The sequence below is a fragment of the Macaca fascicularis genome, chromosome 15 (assembly GCF_037993035.2).
Source record: "Macaca fascicularis isolate 582-1 chromosome 15, T2T-MFA8v1.1".
NCBI classification, from domain to species: Eukaryota; Metazoa; Chordata; class Mammalia; order Primates; family Cercopithecidae; genus Macaca; species Macaca fascicularis.
Genome location: NC_088389.1, coordinates 99,761,255 through 99,779,997, shown reverse-complemented (window position 1 = coordinate 99,779,997; position 18,743 = coordinate 99,761,255). Strand labels below are relative to the sequence as shown.

At 47.4% G+C, this 18,743-nt stretch overlaps 1 protein-coding gene across 5 annotated transcripts in view; it reads right to left on the bottom strand.

Moving 5' to 3' along the window:
- Positions 1–18,076, bottom strand: part of FXN (frataxin) — a 48,997-nt gene extending 30,921 nt beyond the window's left edge. For 3 of the 5 annotated variants that reach the window (XM_045373144.3, XM_065530662.2, XM_045373142.2), the window contains exons 1-2: positions 17,879–18,076; positions 6,495–6,592 (exon numbers count right to left, since the gene is read on the bottom strand). In XM_045373144.3, coding sequence (XP_045229079.2) covers positions 6,495–6,592; positions 17,879–18,043 — 263 coding nt within the window. In that variant the 5' untranslated portion in view covers positions 18,044–18,076. Of the gene's footprint in view, positions 1–6,494; positions 6,593–16,852; positions 16,905–17,878 lie in introns of all 5 variants that reach the window. The other 2 variants (XM_074017619.1, XM_074017618.1) reach the window with 1 other exon arrangement.
- Between the last annotated feature and the right edge of the window lie 667 nt (positions 18,077–18,743).

The following is an 18,743-nucleotide window of genomic DNA, read 5'->3' as shown; positions in this document are numbered from 1 at the left end:
TCTACTAAAAATGCAAAAATTAGCCGGGCGTAGTGGCAGGTGCCTGTAATCCCAGCTACTCGGGGGCCTGAGGCAGGAGAATCACTTGAACCCGGGAGGCGGGGGTTGCAGTGAGCTGAGATCGCGCCACTGCCCCCTCTACTCTACCCTGGGTGACAGAGTGAGTGAAACTCTGTCTCAAAGAAAAAAAAAAAAAAAGAAGACCTACAAATAAATAAGAAAAAGAAAAATCAACAGAAATAAAAATGGGCAAAATACTTGAATAGATTTCATAAATAAAAGATACCCAAATGCCCAATGAACACATAAAAAGGTGTTCAACTTTGTTAATCTTCAGGAAAATGGAAATTAAAAAATCACAGTGAGATGCCACCAGAATGGTTAAAATGTAAAAGGGCGGGAACCCTCATAGCACCAGTGATGAAAGAGAGAATTTAATGCGGGTGATGTTGGGAAAGATTTTTGTTCAGAAGTATGCCCAGTGCCACACTATGGAAAAGGGGGCAAGCACAAAACTGAGCCAAATCTCCATGGTCTGTCTTTTTGGGCAGAAGACAGGTCAGGCCGTTGGATTCCCTTACACAGACGCCAATAAGAACAAAGGCATCACCTGGGGAGAGGACACACTGATGGAGTATTTGGAGAATCCCAAGAAGTACATCCCTGGAACAAAAATGATCTTTGCCAGCATTAAGAAGAAGGCAGAAAAGACAGACTTGGTAGCTTATCTCAAAAAAGCTACTAATGAATAATAATTATCCACTGTCTTATTTATTACAAAACAGAAATGTCTTATGACCCTTTTATGTGTACCATCATTTAACAGACCTCATAAACCAGAATTCAGATCATGAATGACTGACAGAATATGTTTGTTGGGCAGTCCTGATTTACCTAAGACTGGCTTGTGGTTAAATGAGTATGTTCGGTGTTTTGAATTTTAATGGTAATTCTGGGCCTGGTGTGGTGGCTCACGCCTGTAATCCCAGCACTCTGGGAGGCTGAGGCAGGCGGATCACCTGAGGTGAGGAGTTCAAGACCAGCCTGAACAATATGGTGAAACCCTGTCTCTACTAAAAATACAAAAATTAGCTGGGCTTGTAGTGCCCGCCTATAGTCTCCAGCTGCTTGGGAGGCTGAGACAGGAGAATCGCTGAAATCCTGGAGGCGGAGGTTGCAGTGAGCTGAGATTGCGCCACTGCACTCCAGCCTGGGTGACAGAGTGAGACTCCGTCTCAAAAAAAGAAAAAAAAAAAAAAAAGGTTGGGTGTGGTGGTTCATGCCTGTAATCCCAGCATTTTGGGAGGCTGAGGCAGGTAGATCACCTGAGGTCAGGAGTTCGAGACCAGTCTTGCCAACATGGTGAACCCTCGCCTCTACTAAAAATATACAAATTAGCTGGGCATGGTGGGGCGAGTCTGTAATCCCAGCTACTCGGGAGGCTGAGGCAGGAGAATCGCTTGAATCCAGGGGGCGGAGGTTGCAGTGAGCCGAGGTGGCGCCACTGCATTCTAGCCTGGGCAACAAGAGCAAAACTCTATCTCAAAACAAAAAACAAAACAAAACAAAAAAAACCACAAAAAAACCCAAGTTACTCTGATTCAGTAAATACTATCATTGTTTATTCCTTCTAAAGATATGATCAGATTTCATTAGTAATGTTCAACTTTTCACAAAGATGATGAATGCCATCTTAAAATCTATTGGAGATTTTTTTATATTTAGATTTATGTAACTGGTTATGTAAATATATTTAAATACTGGAGGAAATCCCTTCACTGTCTCAGAACCCAGCAAGATTCACCTGTATTTTGTGTTCATTTGCCTCTTAAAGGCAAGGGCTGAAGATAAGGTAGCAATGTCAACTTTATATTTTTGGCCTTAACTGTGCCAATCCAATTAGAATTTTCTGTATCTAAAACGGGTCATTTTACTTACTGAAAGACATTTTAGTGTGGTTTATGTGTAATATCAAAAAAAGATTATTTAACACTTCTCACATTAAAGAAAAAAAAAGAAAAGAAAGAGACAGATCGTATCAAGAGCTGGCCATGGGCTGGGTGCAGTGGCTCATGCCTGTAATACCAGCACTTTGGGAGGTCAAGGGAGACGGATCACTTGAACCCAGGAGTCTGAGACAACGTAGAGACCCCATCTCTACAAACAAATTAAAAAAACTAGCTGGGTGTGGCACATGCCTGTAGTTCTGGCTCCTCAGGAGCCTGAGGTGGGAGGGATCACCCAAGCCAGGGAGGTCAAGGCTGCGGTGAGCTGTGATGGCGCCATTGCATTCCATCCTGGTGACAAAGTGAAACCCTGTCTTTACAGTAAAATAAAAGAAAAGAAAAAAGAGCTGGCCAAGAAAAGAAGCAACTAGACTTTTCAGATACTGCTGATAGGCAAGTAAGTTGGACAATCACTTTGGAAAACTGTTGGACAGTATCTACTAAAGTTGAATGCATTTACATGCTATGACCCATCAGTTCCACTCCTAGGGGCTACACCCAACAGAAATGTGTGCCCAGGTTCACCAAAAGACATGTGCTACACTAAAATATTTGTATCATAACTATCCTATAGCCCCAAACTGGAAACTGTCCAAGTACTCCTTTGTAATACCATAGATAAATAAATTATGGTATATTCATACAATGGAATACTACACTGCAAAATAGAATTGTCTATAGGAACCGTATGGATGAATCTCACAAACATCATTGTGATAGAAAGAAATACACAAGTATACACAAACATGGTTATACTTAATGAGACAGTTTATATAAAGTGAAAAAACAGGCAGAACTAACCTATGCTATTGGTAATCAGAATAGTTAAACTCTGAGGGGTTAATGACTAGAAGGAAGAGAGGGAGGGGTTAATGGCTAGAAGTGAGCAGGCAGCTTGCTTGCAGCGGCTGGTAACATTCTATGTCTTCAGCTTACAGGGTATGTTCACGGGACTGTTCAATTTTTTGCAAATTCATCAAGCTGTATGCTCGTGACTGGACACATTTCTTTACAGATACTATTTTTCAAATTTAAAATTACTTTAAATCCACAGAGACAGAAAGTAGATTAGTGATTGCTGGGTTTTAGGGAAAGGCGGAATGGGGGAGTGACTGCTAATACAAATAGGGTTTCCTTCTGGAGTAATGAAAATGTTCCAGAATTAGATAGTGGTGATAGCCGCACAAACTTGTGAATATACTAAAAACGCTTGCATTATACATTTTAAAATGGTGAGTTTATGGCATGTAAATTATAACAATAAAAGTATTATTATAATAAATATCCTTGTAAGAGCTTTTGTGCCCCTGTGAGGATATATTAATATCTGTAGGTTATAAGATATGTAACAGACAACTCCACTATCTGAAAGTTTCCAAGGGGCCTAAAAGTAAGACACCAGGGGCTGCTAGACAATTACTGTAAGACATACAGATCTGCCATATTACCCTCTTCCCCGCCCAGTCCATCACCCACTTCCAGGATACAATGTGGGGAAGGCTACCTGACTGGATTGGTGAGGAGATGTCCTTTAAAAGGAGTGGTTGGCCTGATAGGGTGTGTTTTGAGAGTGAGCTGGAGAGAAAGGGTGTGTTTTGAGAGTGAGCTGGACAGATAGGGTGTGTTTTGTGAGTGAGCTGGACAGATAGGTTGTGTTTTGAGAGTGAGCTGGAGAGAATGGGTAGGAGAGGTTGGTTGACATGTGTTGAAGAATTTGAGAAACATAAAGACACAACCGACTTTACACCTGACAGTTATAAAGTCCAAAGTGAAGAGGTTGGAAGGTGCTACCTGCCAGCAGAGAGCTGGGCCCTGGCAGAAGTGGGCTGTCTTCCTACACATGGCAGGTCAAGGGTGTACTTCCCACAGGCCAGAGGGAGCTGGACTTGGGGCATTCTGCAAGGGCCCTATGCAACCTCCCAGACTGCCAGAAGGAGTAAGGAGAAAGCGACAGAGAGTCTGTTGAGGGGGGAATGCTGGAAGCCGAGGCTGGAAATGGATGCCACCAAAGCAAAAAACTCAAACATGCAGCATGCTGTGCCCCTTTGAGACTGTGGCAAAGTCAATGAACAGACACCGCAGGCTGGGAGGTTCAGAGGCTCTTCAGACCTTGTGAGCCATGCAAAGCTCTCTGGAAATCTGAGTCTCAGAAAACCTGGAGGGCCAACTGTAAGCCTACTGAGCATATAGCTCTGGGGACAGTTAGAATGTTCCTGAATACGGGTGGCTTCTTATTGTTTTTAATAGATGTGACAAGAAAAGAGTAAGCCAGCAGATGGAATGAAATGGAGCATTGGAAATAAAAGGCTGCACAAACGTGGAAAGTCAAAGGGAGAATCTAAGGCTTTTTTTTCTTCTTCTTTTTTTGAGATGGAGTTTTGCTCTTGCTACCCAGGCTGGAGTGCAATGGCATGATCTCGGCTCACTGCAGTCTCTGTCTCCCGGGTTCAAGCGATTCTCCTGCCTCAGGCTCCCAAGTAGCTGGGATTACAGGTGCCCGCTACCACGTCCGGCTAATTTTTTGTATTTTTAGTAGAGACACGGTTTCACCATGTTGGCCAGGCTGGTCGTGAGTGAACTCCTGGCCTCAGGTGATCTGCTCGCCTTGGCCTCCCAAAGTGCTGGGATTACAGGCATGAGCCACTGCACTCAGCCAGAGAAGCTAAGGCTTTGAACAGCAAAGGTTTCCCATTGAGCCAAAACAAGAGACCCAGTCCAGCTGCAAAACACAGGCTGAGGGCATTGCTGGTCTCCAATCTTATTGTTTAACATGACCTCATGGTACCTGCCCTTAGGCTGAGAGAGCTGGGCATGGGGGCATGCAAGGAGATAAGGCAGCCTGAGGCTCCCATCCAGGGAGGAAATTTGGATGTGGTTCCTGGCACATAGGACTGCCTGAAAGTGAATAAATCAGAAGCCTACTTTTGGGAGAAGCCTACTCTCAAAGAAAAACGAGTCTGGGTTGGGCGCGGTGGCTCATGCCTGTAATCCCAGCACTCTGGGAGGCCGAGGTGGGTGGATCACCCGAGGTCAGGAATTTGAGACTAGCTTGGCCAACATGGTGAAACCCCGTCTCTACTAAAAATACAAAAATTAGCAAGGTGTGGCGCTGCATGCCTATAGTCCCAGCTACTCAGGAGGCTGAGGCAGGAGAATTGCTTGAACCCGGGGGGTGGAGGCTGCAGTGAGCCAAGATTGCACCACTGCACTCCAGCCTGGGTCACAGGGTGTGATTTCATAAAAAACAAAACAAAACAACAGAGAGAGAGAAAAAAAAAATGAGTCTGGCCTGAAATAGCTGATTGGAGTCTTAAAACAGCCTGTGGAACCCCAAACTGTTATCAGCAGGAAGTGGGCTGTGAAGGCTGCTCACCCCTGAGGAGGGCACCCTTCCCACTGCCTGCCTCCCCTGTGGCCAAGGAAAATAACAGACAAGGAGGAGGAGGAGGAGCCCCCCGGGAAGCTGAAGCAGGGATTTTGGAGGCAAATGCTCCTCTGCCAGGGTAGAGGTTGACCCAGTGCTGCCCAGCAAGTCTCCAGGGCTGCGGGTGGTCAGCACTGTGCCTCTTTTCCGAATGGAGTTACGGCTGCAGTTATCCTGCCCCTCTCCATCGTGTGTGTCTGTGTGTGTGCGCGTGTGTGTGTGTGTCTGTTTGTGTCTGTGTGTAGGTTTTGAAGAAGCCATTACTAAAGCTGACAGAGAGGAGACTGCATGTCACCTGGAAATCTCGGACTTGGAGGTGGCTGTGGTGACCACACAAGCATCGGTTGGCTCTCTTGGGGCTGGGGATAAATGCATCTGAGTGTGGAAGGAGGGTCCATGCAGATACTGGTTGGCAGGGGGTAGACTGTAGCCGTGCCTGACAGCTTTCCATGGGGAATGCAGTGCTGGCTTCTTCCAGGGCACTCGCTAGACTATATTTCCCAGCCTCCCTTACAGTTAGCTAAGTCCACGCCACTAAGTTCTTCCCACCAGATTGTGAGTGAGGAACAAATGCCACTTCCAGCCCTTCTGTGCTTCTAGCCCTTTCTGGCAAATGGAACTTGGATAAAGTGAATGAGACTCAACAATGCAGAAGATAGTAAGGCACTGACAGATAAGGACCAAACTGGAAGCTGGAATGAGTGTAGTTCCTAATTCACTTCACAAGGTATGCCAACCTTGTACTGCCCAGAGAGGAGGACACAAACATTATCCGTGTGAGCCATTAAATATTTGGGTCTATTTGTGATAGCAGCAGGGCTTGCCCTAACTATTAGTATACTGAATAAAATAATATTGAAACTCTGGAAACAACCTGAATGTCCAACAATAGGGGATGGGTTAAATGGATTATGTCGCATCCATACGATCTAATACTATTTCATTAAAAAGAATGTGGTGGATACTCAGTCACATTGCTGCTCAGGAAGAAAACCAGGTTCTAATGGGAGAGGGAGGGAAGGAGGGAGGAAGATACCTATGAAGTGGAAGGTGTTTTATCTTACCCTGGGTGGCCCAAAGTTCCCGATTTCCTCAAATTCATCAAGTAGACACTCTGCCTTTTGACATTCCGAATCTGGTTGAGGCCACGGAGGTTCGAACTCTGAAAGTCAAAGTTAAGAAGTACATTACTATTCTCAGTGAATTATAACCCATTAATGCATAATTTATATATTGCTACTTCTACATTCAAGAGTGCCTATAACCGGGTGCTCCACTTTTTCTAAGAAAAAGGGAATACGTTACTTTTCTTTAAAAAACAATCTCCTCTTTTCTCTTCTCCTCTCCCCTGGTTCGCGGTTTCCTACTTAGCCCTTCAGAAATGCAAATATAAACTTTCACCTCCCCCTCGCCACACATTCCCTGCAGGGCCAGCTTTTCTATCTGTGTGCTCTTGCAGAGCACAGATCTCTCCTCCGCTTGCCAGCAGATTTGCAGACCAAAGCAAACCCACCACAGAACTTTCCCCTCCAGTGGGTGGTGGCCTGGAACTTCCAACCTCGGGGGTTGCCTCAGGACTCTCTTTCACTGGGAGGGCATATTGAAAGCATGCCCACTTGGCCACTGCTACAGCTTATTTCTAACCAGGAAGGTTCCAAGTCAACTTTCCTGTAGAGTAGGCACAGAACTAGCAGAGGGACCCCCCTACTTGCCCTTGCACGCTTCCCCCCTTACCTTGTAAAAGTGTCCACTTTCTGCTTCAAAGGGGAAGCAGCACTTTTAAAGAAAGGCAGGACGCTTTGTACCCTTTACCCAAGCTAGTTTTGGAATAAATTCAGGTTTTTTTGGTACCAGGCCTTGCTGTTGTTAATTGGACTCTGCATCCGGTGAACAACTAACCCGCATTTTGGTTACACAATCATGCTAAAGTGGTTTTTTTTTTTTTTGGTTTTTGTTTTTGAGATGAAGTCTCACTCTGTCACCCAGGCTGGGGTGCAGTGGCGCGATCTTGGCTCACTGCAACCCCGGCCTCCCGGGTTTGAGTGATTCTCCTGCCTCAGCCTCCTGTGTAGCTGGGACTACAGGTGCCCGCCACCACACCCAGTTTTTTGTATTTTTAGTAGAGACGGGGTTTCACCATGTTGGCCAGGCTGGTCTTGAACTCCTGGCCTCAAGTGATCTGCCTTCCTCAGCTTCCCAAAGTGCTGGGATTACAGGCGTGAGCCACCACACACGGCCCTATGTTAAAGTTTTTTAGGAATATTTCTTAGGATTTTTTTTTTTCACCTTTTAGTGCATTACAGTGAGGTCTCCCTGTGTCTCTCTAAGCCCGTGTTGTCCAATAGGCTAGCCAACAAGCCACATGTAGCTATTTACATTTAAATTTAATGAGGTAAAATAAAGTCAGCTCCTCAACTGCACCACCAGTTTCAAGAATCCTGTGGCTACATGTGGCTAGTGGTGCAGACACAGCATTTCCATCACATCAGGAAGGTCTGCAGGGCAGGGCTACTGCAGGCTGTTCAGGTTACAGAGTGGTTAGCAGGAGGCTGGGAGGCATCCACAATGCTCTTAAAAGGTCACTAAGAGAAGCAACAGGAAATAGTAAGAGGCAGAAGCCTGCTGAAGTCCAGAAGATTGGCTCTGACTGCTGACTGCTGTCTGACAGATCTTATTAGCAAGATCTGCAGGAGAGAATGTGACCTGTCGATTTTTTTTTAGTCCCTAACTGCTGAGCATCCAGGCGACAGGGTCTGAGTTGATTACCACCAGCTCTGCTGACCAGCTGGGGAGATGAGGGAAATAATCAGACAAGAGCCAGTGGGGCAGAAGAGTGGTGCAGCTGGAGTGGAGAGATGCAGGGGAGTTGATGGAGGGAGGCGGGGGTGGCCTGGGTCTTGCCAAGGACCTCAGCTGGACCTCCTCCTGGGAAGGCACTGAAGGGCTTTAAGAGATTGGAGATAAGATTTACATTCTCCAAAGGTCACTGGTTGCCATGAAGAGAACAGGTGAGAGACTGTTACTGCTCTTGAGCCAGCAGTGCCCTTAGCAAACTCAGAAAAGGGAAGGCAGAAGGCACAGGGCTGGGAAGTGAGTGGAGAAGGAAACGGGCTGGTGGACAGTGGAGTGGGAGGTTAGGGCAGAGCGCAGACCTTAGAAACACATGGCTCTGAAGAAGTGAGAGGGCAGCCATGATAACCACTGTTAGAGCTATTGCACATTCTAGAGTGTTCACCGTCTGCTTGACACTGCTCTCAGCCTTTACATAAATGGACTCAGTCCTCATTACAATCCTGTGAGGGACGTACTCTTATTACAATCCTTATTCTCAATAGTTATGTGCTACAAAGTTGCCACAAACACTCAACGAGCACATTATTTATAGGAGAAATACAAGGCCACGTCCTCCTTAACCTGCTGGTTACAACATTGTTACCAATCGATCAATATATAACCTTATTTCTGTTTAAAGACACCTTATGAAATATATAGTTGATTCATTAACACTGATCTTGGCTGGGCATGGTAGCTCACACCTGTAATCCCTGCACTTTGGGAGGCCAAGGTGGGAGGATTACCTGAGCTGAAGAATTTGAGACCAGCCTGAGCAACATAGAGAGATCTCATTTCAACTTGAAAAATAAAAAACATGAGGCTAGGCGTTGTGGCTCATGCCTATAATCCCTGCACTTTGGGAGGCAGAGGCGGGTGGATCACCTGAGGTCAGGAGTTCAAGACTAGCCTGGCCAACATGGTGAAACCCCGTCTCTACTAAAAACACAAAAATTAGCGAGGTGTGATAGCATGTGCCTGTAATCTCTGCTACTCAGGAGGCTGAGGCAGGAGAATTACTTGAATCCGGGAGGTGGAGGTTGCAGTGAGCCAAGATTGCACCATTGCACTCCAGCCTGGGCGATGAGCAAAATTCCACCTAAAAAAAAAAAGAAATCAAAAACATCTGGGTGTGGTGGGGTGCCCCTGTAGTCCCAGCTACTCAGGAGGCCGAAACAGAGAGGTAGAGGCTTCAGTGAGCTATGATTACACCACTGCACTCCAACAGCCTGGGCAACGAGGGAGATCCTGTCTCAAACAACAGCAACAAATTAATTGACCTCAGGACAACAGCACCTTAACTCATGCCTGACAAAGCTTCTCTAACACATGCATATTCTCTGTAATGAACATCACAGCCTCCTTGTGCTGAACTTTGCACTACACTTGGAGACAATTTTAACAGAGAAATCACCAGAAAAAAGCATAAAAATGTGAAAAACATGGCATTAACCAGACTGTGAAAAGGACACTCTTTACACTATGACAGCTGAAATAAGAAGGCAGGGCAGCACTTTGTCGAACCTTGGCTGGGAACATGAGCCTGGAGGAGCTCACATTTTTTTGCCGCTCTGCACACATCTTTGAAACGACCACAAAAGGGCCAGGGGTACTGATTTTGGGGGAACAGATTTTAGCAAGTGGGCAAATTCACAAGTAGAGAATCTTAACAAATCAGGATCAACAATTGTGTTTTACAGATGAGGAAACTGACGCACCAAAGGGTAAGTTGCTTACACAGATACAGAGACATTAAGTGGCAGAGCTGGGATTGAACTCAAGCTGTCTGGCCCCAGAGTGTGTGCACAGTGGAATGAATTGTTTTCCCAGCAATCAGAGCAGTGCTCAAAACATCCAAGGAAAAGCGTCTGAGAATGTCAGGCGCACCTCGGGGAAGTTCCCGAATCTCCAGGATCCTGGCCCTTCAAACCTTAGTTGTCTTAGTCGCTGATACCTTCACAATAGCTGTTTTTGTTTGTGTGTGTGTGTTTTTAATTTAATAGAGATTTGATGGTTGTTATTGGTGGGAGGTTTGGTCAAATGTAGATTACTCATTCAAAGGCACAAGTAGAAGTCTTTCTTCGGCTCTTTTTAATCATAAAAAGGAACCATTGCCAAATACTCCTTGCTTTATATCCTACCTGCTTTTGTCAGTTTAATATTCCTTGGGCAACTGCTAAATCTTTTGGAACCTCAGTTTACTCCTCTGAAGGAAGGGATCATGGTACTCACAACAAACCTCACAATCGTGAGCATAAAACAAGAGAACAGAAATACCCCAAGTACAGAGCCTGAGGGTGTTCAGGCTCTGAACAAAAGCATGGAGACCTAGGTCAGAGGCAAATGTCGGCCTCTGCCTGAGGGAGGCTCCATTCTGTTCTGCTTGAGGGAGGCAAAGCTTGGAGGTCAAGGTCATAGGATGAGTGTTTTCTTTCTTTTTCCTTTTTTTTTTTTTGAGACGGAGTCTCACTCTGTCACCTAGGCTGGAGTGTAGTGGCATGATCTCGGCTCATTGCAACCTCTGCCTCCCGGGTTCAAGCGATTCTCCTGCCTCAGCCTCCTGAGTAGCTGGGATTACAGGCATGTGCTACCATGCCCAGCTGATTTTTATATTTTTAGTAGAGGCGAGTTTTCACCATGTCGGCCAGGCTGGTCTTACTCCTGACCTCATGATCCACCCACCTTGGCCTCCCAAAGTGCTGGGATTATAGGCGTGAGCGACTGCACCTGGCCAGGATGAGTGTTCTTTCTAAAGCCACCCAGTGGCCACCTCTCCTTCTAACTCCAGGTCACCTGTGAACCCTTGGACCACAAGTCATGCTAGGCTTGCCTAGCTTGAGTCTTCAGATGTGTGTGCTCGCTCACACAGTGCCAGCTCATGGGATGCAGTTGAGGAAATAGTAGTTTCTGGGCCTAAAGTCTCAGGCCCATGGGTCAGGAACCACTTGACCCAATCGTTGCCCATCCCCTGGTAAGGACTGGCCTGGGTGGCCAGCAAGGAGCCCAGCTTTCCTTCCCAGGTGTCCCCTTGACGCCCCCAGCCCCGTCAAACCACAGCACTTGAAGAGTGAATCAGGACTTATGCCTCGCAGGGGGAGGATGAACTGGTACAACCACTTTTGGCATCAAATGAGTTGACTATTGGCTGGCCCTTTGCCCAGCAATTCCATTCTGAGAAATTCACCTGAAAGGAACTTCTGTCCATGCACAAGAACAGTCACAGCAGCACCATCATAGCAGAACACTGCAACCAACCCAATGTCACCTAAAGGAGCCTGGGGAGAGTGTGACATAGAGTGTGATATATTCACCCAACTGGACACTATCCAGCAGTAAAAGCAAATAAATGACAACTGCATGCATCCATACAGATGACGCTCAAAAACAGTGTTGAACAAAAGGGGGCAAGCCACAGCAGAACAGATACGGCAGAACACCTTGTATATAAACAATACATGGATTGGGGGAGATACAGAGGAGGTCAAACTCTAAGAAAAGGAGCGCATGATTAACAGAATTCGGGCTGGCAGATTCCTCTAGGGAGGATGGGGCAGTGATGGGGTGAGGACAAGGGCCTCCTGAGGAACAAGTAAATTCTATCTTTTAACCTGGTGTCAGGGATACAAGTATTTGTTATTTGTCTTAGTCTGGGATGCTATAACAAAATACCAGCCACTGGGTGGCTTATAAACAATAGAAATGTGCTTCTCAGAGTCCTGGAGGGTGGGAAATCCAAGATCAATGCACCAACAGCTCTGGTGTCTGGCGAGGGCCAGTTTCCCGGTTCATAGATGATGCCTTGTCACTGCGTAAGGGTGAACAAGCTCTGTTGGGCTATTTTAGAAGGGCACCAATCCCAATCATACGGGCTCCACCCTCATACCTCATCACCTCCCAAGGGCCCCACCTCCTAATATCACTTCAGTGATTAGGTTTTAACATATGAATGATGAGGTGACACAAACATGCAGACCATAGCATTTATTATTAGTTTTTAAGCAGTATAAATATTTACTTATTTATTTTTCTGAGACAGAGTCTTGCTCTGTCGCCCAGGCTGGAGTACAGTGGCGCCATCTGCAAGCTCACTGCAAGCTCTGCCTCCCGGGTTCACACCATTCTCCTGCCTCAGCCTCCCAAGTAGCTGGGACTACAGGCGCCCGCCACCATGCCCGGCTAATTTTTTCTTTTGCATTTTTAGTAGAGACGGGGTTTCACCGTATTAGCCAGGATGGTCTCAATCTTCTGACCTTGTGATCCACCCACCTCGGCCTCCCAAAGTGCTGGGATTACAGGTGTGAGCCACCGTGCCTGGCAGCAGTATAAATATTTATATATCCTTTTCTATGTGGAAATTTGTGTAAATTGTCTGCAAGACAATCAAAATGATTTGAAAGTGAGTGAGGGGGCTGGGCGCGGTGGCTCAAGCCTGTAATCCCAGCACTTTGGGAGGCCGAGACGGGCGGATCACGAGGTCAGGAGATCGAGACCATCCTGGCTAACACGGTGAAACACCGTCTCTACTAAAAATACAAAAAACTAGCCGGGCGAGGTGGCGGGCGTCTGTAGTCCCAGCTACACGGGAGGCTGAGGCAGGAGAATGGCGTAAACCCGGGAGGCGGAGCTTGCAGTGAGCCAAGATCCAGCCACTGCACTCCAGCCTGGGCGACAGAGCGAGACTCCGTCTCAAAAAAAAAAAAAAAAAAAAAAAAAAAGAAAGTGAGTGAGGGTATAACCTGCTTGTTAGGCCTAAAGCCAAAAGGTCATAGGATCACAGGTGATGGTCTTGTCCCTCTAGGAAAATAGATGTCTAAAAGCTGTCCAAGGCATGCAGAAGTGGATGCCACAGGAGCTTATTGAGTTATTTAAGAGGCAGCATGCTATGGTTTGAATGTCTGTCACCTCCGAAACTCATGTTGAAACTTAATTCTCAACGTGGCAGTATTGAGAGGTGGGGCCTTTAAGAGGTAACTGGGTCATGAAGGTTCTTCCCTCAAGAATGGATTAATCCATTCATAGATGAATGGGTTATCATGGGAGTGAAACTAGTTAGGCTTTATGAGAAAAGAAAAGAGGTAACACAGTCAGCCCCTTACCATATGACGTCCGTGCCGCCTCAATACTCTGCAAAGTCCCTACCAGCAAGAAGGGACTGCACCTTGGACTTAGCCTCCAGAGCAGTAAAAAAACCATTATTTTACCATACAAATTGCCCAGTTTCAGGTATTCTGTTACAAGCAACAGAAAATGGACTAAGACACATCCAGTTATCTCCTCCTCGAAGCTGTCTCCAGTATTTAAGAGGAAACGTTAAAGACGCAGCCCCTGTCACATCTCTCCATCAAAAAACACAGGCTGCCTTTTGGAACCAGAGTCCTTTCCAGCCTCCGGGTAAGTAAGGTTGGGGCTGGGGACTTTGGGGTTGTGCTCTTAAAAGCCATTTCTGTGGATTCTTGGTTCTGCTGAGTAGCCAGATCTGAGAACCAATGATCAGGCACTAAATACGCTGTTCCACGTGGTGGTCACCAGCCCCCGTGGCTACTGAGCACTAGAAATGTGGCTAATGGGACTGAGGACCTGGATTTTCGACTTTATTTAATTTTAATTATTTGAGGTGATAATAAAGTAATAACGTTATTAAGAGACTTTTTTTCTTTTTTCCTTTTTTTTTGGAGATGGAGTCTCGCTCTGTCGCCCAGACTGGAGTGCAGTGGTGTGATCTCAGCTCACTGCAACCTCCGCCTCCCAGGTTCAAGCAATTATCCTGCCTCAGCCTCCTGAGTAGCTGGGATTACAGGCACCCGCCACCACACCCAACTAATTTTTGTATTTTTAGTAGAGACAGGGTTTCACCATGTTGGCCAGGCTGGTCTCAAACTCCTGACCTCAGGTGATCCGCCCATCTCGGCCTCCCAAAGTGCTGGGATTACAAGCGTGAGTGACCACACCCTGCCTAGGAGACATTTAAGTGTGTTTGGAACAACTTGACTATGTGAACCATCATTTTCAATTGTCAATTTTATAAAACTAAATAGAGATCGAGCATTTACTTGGAAATTGTGAATTGAGATATGCTGGAAGTATATGAGTATGAAAGAGTATGTAAGATATCTAATTACTGATTTTTGTGTGTGTGTGACACATTTTTTTGTGTGTGTGACACAAGTATGTAAGATATCTAATTACTGATTTGTGTGTGTGCGTGTGACAGAGTCTCCCAAAATCTCGGCTCACTGCAACGTCCGCCTCCTGGGCTCAAGTATTCTCATGCCTCAGCCTCCTAAGTAGCTGGGACTACAGGCACCCACCCCATGCCGAGCTAATTTTTAGTAGAGATGGGGTTTCACCATGTTGGCCAGGCTGGTCTTGAACTCCTGATCTCAGATGATCCACTCCCCTCAGCCTCCCAAACTCCTGGGATTACAGGCGTAAGCCACAGTGCCTGGCCTCATTACTGATTTTTAAAATACTGATTACATGTTGGAACGATAAAATTTTGTATGTACTAGGTTGAATAAATATGTTGTTGAAAATGATTTTTTTTCTTTTTAACTAGAAAATGTAGAATTATGTGTGTGGCTCCCATTCTGTTTCTGTTGAACAGCTGCTCTAGAAGTAGATGTAAGGGATAGAGAAAATGGTGGGGAAGAGGCCTTCAAGTGAACTCAGTTTCTGATGAATTTTGGAGACCAAGGGGACCTTAGGGTCAATCCAGGACAGTCAGGGCTTTAAAATAATAAAATAGGATGGTGGCCCCAGTTGCCACTGCCATCCACCCAACTCCTCAAATACCCAAGATGTGCAAGGGAACTGTGGAACAGACAGGTTAAACAAATGTGATTAATTCAGTATGGAAAAAAGACGCCCAGCTGGTGACAGAGGTTGCTAACCATCTATCCATAAACCCAGTGTCCACCTCCTGGGTGCCAGCGTCAAGTTGGGTGTGTTTGTCAGTCAACAGCCCTTAACAGCCACCAGGAACCATCCAAAAAACTGTACCACCTCTTGTCATTCTCCTAAATTAAAAACTCTGCTGACTGCCGGATGCGGTGGCTCACGCCTGTAATTCCAGCACTTTGGGAGGGCAAGGCGGGCGGATCACCTGAGGTTGGGGGTTTGAGACCAGCCTGACCAACATGGAGAAACCCATCTCTACTAAAAAATTAGCCTATAATCCCAGCTACTCAGGAGGCTGAGGTAGGAGAATCATTTGAACCCGGGAGGCAGAGGTTGCAGTGAGCCGAAATTGCGCCACTGCACTCCAGCCTGGTGACAGAGTGAGACTCCGTCTCAAAAAAAAAAAAAAACAGAAAAAACAACTTTGCTGACACCCCATGCTGTCCACACAGGCAGGGGTGGAAGCCCAACACGCAGCAGCTCAGGTAGTGCACAGAAGCCAAGTAATACATGTCTGCTTTCCTAGAGGGGGTCTAAGGACCATCATGGCCACACTTGCCTATTTTTCCAGAGATGCTGGGAAATCCATTTTATTTTTTATTTTTATTTATTATAATTATTTTTTGAGATAGATTCTTGCTCTGTCACCCAGGCTGGAGTGCAGTGGGCGATCTTGGCTCAATGCAACCTCCGCCTCCCGGGTTCAAGTGATTCTCCTGCCTCAACCTCCCGAGTAGCTGGGATTACAGGCGCGCGACACCACGCCCGGCTAACATTTCTTTCTTTCTTCTTTTTCTTTTTTTTTTTTTTTTGAGACGGGGTCTCGCTCTGTCACCCAGGCTGGAGTGCAGTGGCCGGATCTCAGCTCACTGCAAGCTCCACCTCCCGGGTTTACGCCATTCTCCTGCCTCAGCCTCCCGAGTAGCTGGGACTACAGGCGCCTGCCACCTCACCCGGCTAGTTTTTTTTTTTTGTATTTTTTAGTAGAGACGGGGTTTCACCGGGTTCGCCAGGATGGTCTCGATCTCCTGACCTTGTGATCCGCCCGTCTCGGCCTCCCAAAGTGCTGGGATTACAGGCGTGAGCCACCGCGCCCGGCCTTTTTTTTGTATTTTTCAGTAGAGACAGTGTTTCACCACGTTGGCCAGGCTAGTCTTGAACTCCTGACCTCAGGTGATCCACCTGCCTAGGCCTCCCAAAGTGCTGGGATTATGGGCATGAGCCACCGCGCCCTGCCAGGAAATCCATTTTCTAAGTCCCAACTTTTAAGCACTGGCAACCAATCCCAAAGCTGCTTCAAACACAATGCGGGCCAAATAACAGGTGTAAGTGGGAAGTTTAAGCCTAAAGTACAAACTCCGGGGAGCAACACAAATATGGCTTGGACTTGGCCTGCCTCTTTCATCTCCCCTAATACATGCCCAGCCACTCAGAAGGGATCCCCTTCCGCCTTCCCTGCCTTTGCCCAGACGGTTCCCTCCTTGTGGAACACCCTCCACCACTTCCTTGGCATCTTCAAGACCCTCATTAAATACCCCGTCCTCCCCTTGAGGAATCTTCCTCATCCCCTCAGCCATTCTTTGGGTTTCCTCCTTTCAAGTCGTGGCATAACTGGTCCAGATATTTCTTTGTACGCCCAAGGGAAGAAAGGGGAACTAATTTGAAGTTCTGAAGACTTTATCTATGTTATTACCATTTAATCCTCACACCAGGTCCGCAAAATGGGCGTCACCTTTATCTTCTCCCTACAGAAAACAAAGCCACGTCTCAGAGAGGTTAGGGGATCTCCCAAGGTCACACAGCTCTGCGGAGTGGGGCAGAATTTGGAATGAAGGTCGGGTCATTTTCCAGAAGCCAGGGCCCCTGCTGCTCTAGCTACTCTGCAGCTCTGAAAGTTTCACCTCGCTCCAGGAAAGCATTTCGTTCAAAAAATCTAGCCTTAAAAATACTAGGTATGGCCGGGCACGGTGGCTCAAGCCTGTAATCCCACCACTTTGGGAGGCCGAGACGGGCGGATCACGAGGTCACAAGATCAAGACCATCTTGGCTAACACGGTGAAACCCTGTCTCTACTAAAAAATACAAAAAACTAGCCGGGTGAGGTGGCGGGCGCCTGTAGTCCCAGCTACCCCGGAGGCTGAGGCAGGAGAATGGCGTGAACCCGGGAGGCGGAGTTTGCAGTGAGCTGAGATCCGGCCACTGCACTCCAGCCTGGGCGACACAGCGAGACTCCGTCTCAAAAAAAAAAAAAAAAATACTAGGTATGTGCGCGCCAACACACACACACACACACACACGTTATATATAGATACACACAGACACACACATGATGTGTATGTATATACTAGCAGATACCACCTATTAATATTACTGAAACAAGTTATCGGTGCGAAGTGACAAGCATGGAGACAGCCGCAGACCCCTCGGAACCGGTCCCCTCCACCAGCCTGCCCTGCCTTCGCCCGTGCCGTGCGCTGCAGTCGCACTGCAGGACAAAATGTCCCCTTTTCCATCGGAAAGCAGAAGCCAGTGCAAATGCAACCGGGAGAACTAGAGAACGGAGTTGCAAGGCCGCTACCGCCGGACCGCCCTGAGACCAAGCAGGGTGAGCTAGACCGGCGCGCGTACCCGGAGCGTCCACGGCGTGCGCGGCACCTCCCTACGCCGGCGTGCGACGCGCGGCGTGCGGCCCGCGGCGGTTCCCGGCGCGGATACTCACGGTGTGGTGGGTTGTGCAGGTCGCATTGATGCCGGTGCGCAGGCCCCGGCGGCTGCAGAGCTGGGCCAACTCTGCCAGCCGCGGGGCCCGGGTGAGGGTCTGGGCCTGGGCCGGGCTCGGGGACGCCAGGAGGCCGGCAACTGCGCGGCGCCCGAAAGTCCACATGCTGCTCTGGGTCTGCCGCCCGCTCCGCCCTCCAGGGCGGGGTGCTGCGGCGACCCCTGGTGGCCACTGGCCGCAGGCACTCTTCTGTGGGGAAACAGCCTGAGGTTAGACCTCAGGAAGAACTTCCCAGCTTAGCACTATTCGTGCATTTAACAAAAATGGAGAGCCTGCTTTGTGCAAAGCACGGAGTGCAACCAGGACCCCTGATCCCAGGGAGACTACAGCCTGGTGTCCCGCCGCTTCAAAAATTCTCAACAGGAGGAACTTGGGAGCTCTGTCTTGCTGGGAAGTGGGTGCATGCACGAATTGAGGCTGCTTGGCCGCCGGTATGGGTTTACAGCAGTTGGGTATGTGGGGCCAGGAGACGGATGCCTTGTGTAAATCTGTACTCTGCCCACTTCCTAGCTGTGTGACCAACGGGCAAGTTAATTAACCTCTCTGTGCCTTGTTTATAAAATGCAGTTTATAAAAGTTCCTGCTTCATAGGATTGTGGTAAGGATAAAATGAGTTAAGCCCTGTAAAGTTTTTTTGGACAGGGCATGGTTCCTGTTAAGTGCACAATAAATATTGTTAATAGATTTTGTTTGTTTATTTATTTTTGAGACGGAGTCTCACTCTGTCCCCCAGGCTGGAGTGCAGTGGTGCGATCTCGGCTTACTGCAAGCTCCGCCTCCCCGGTTCACGCCATTCTCCTGCCTC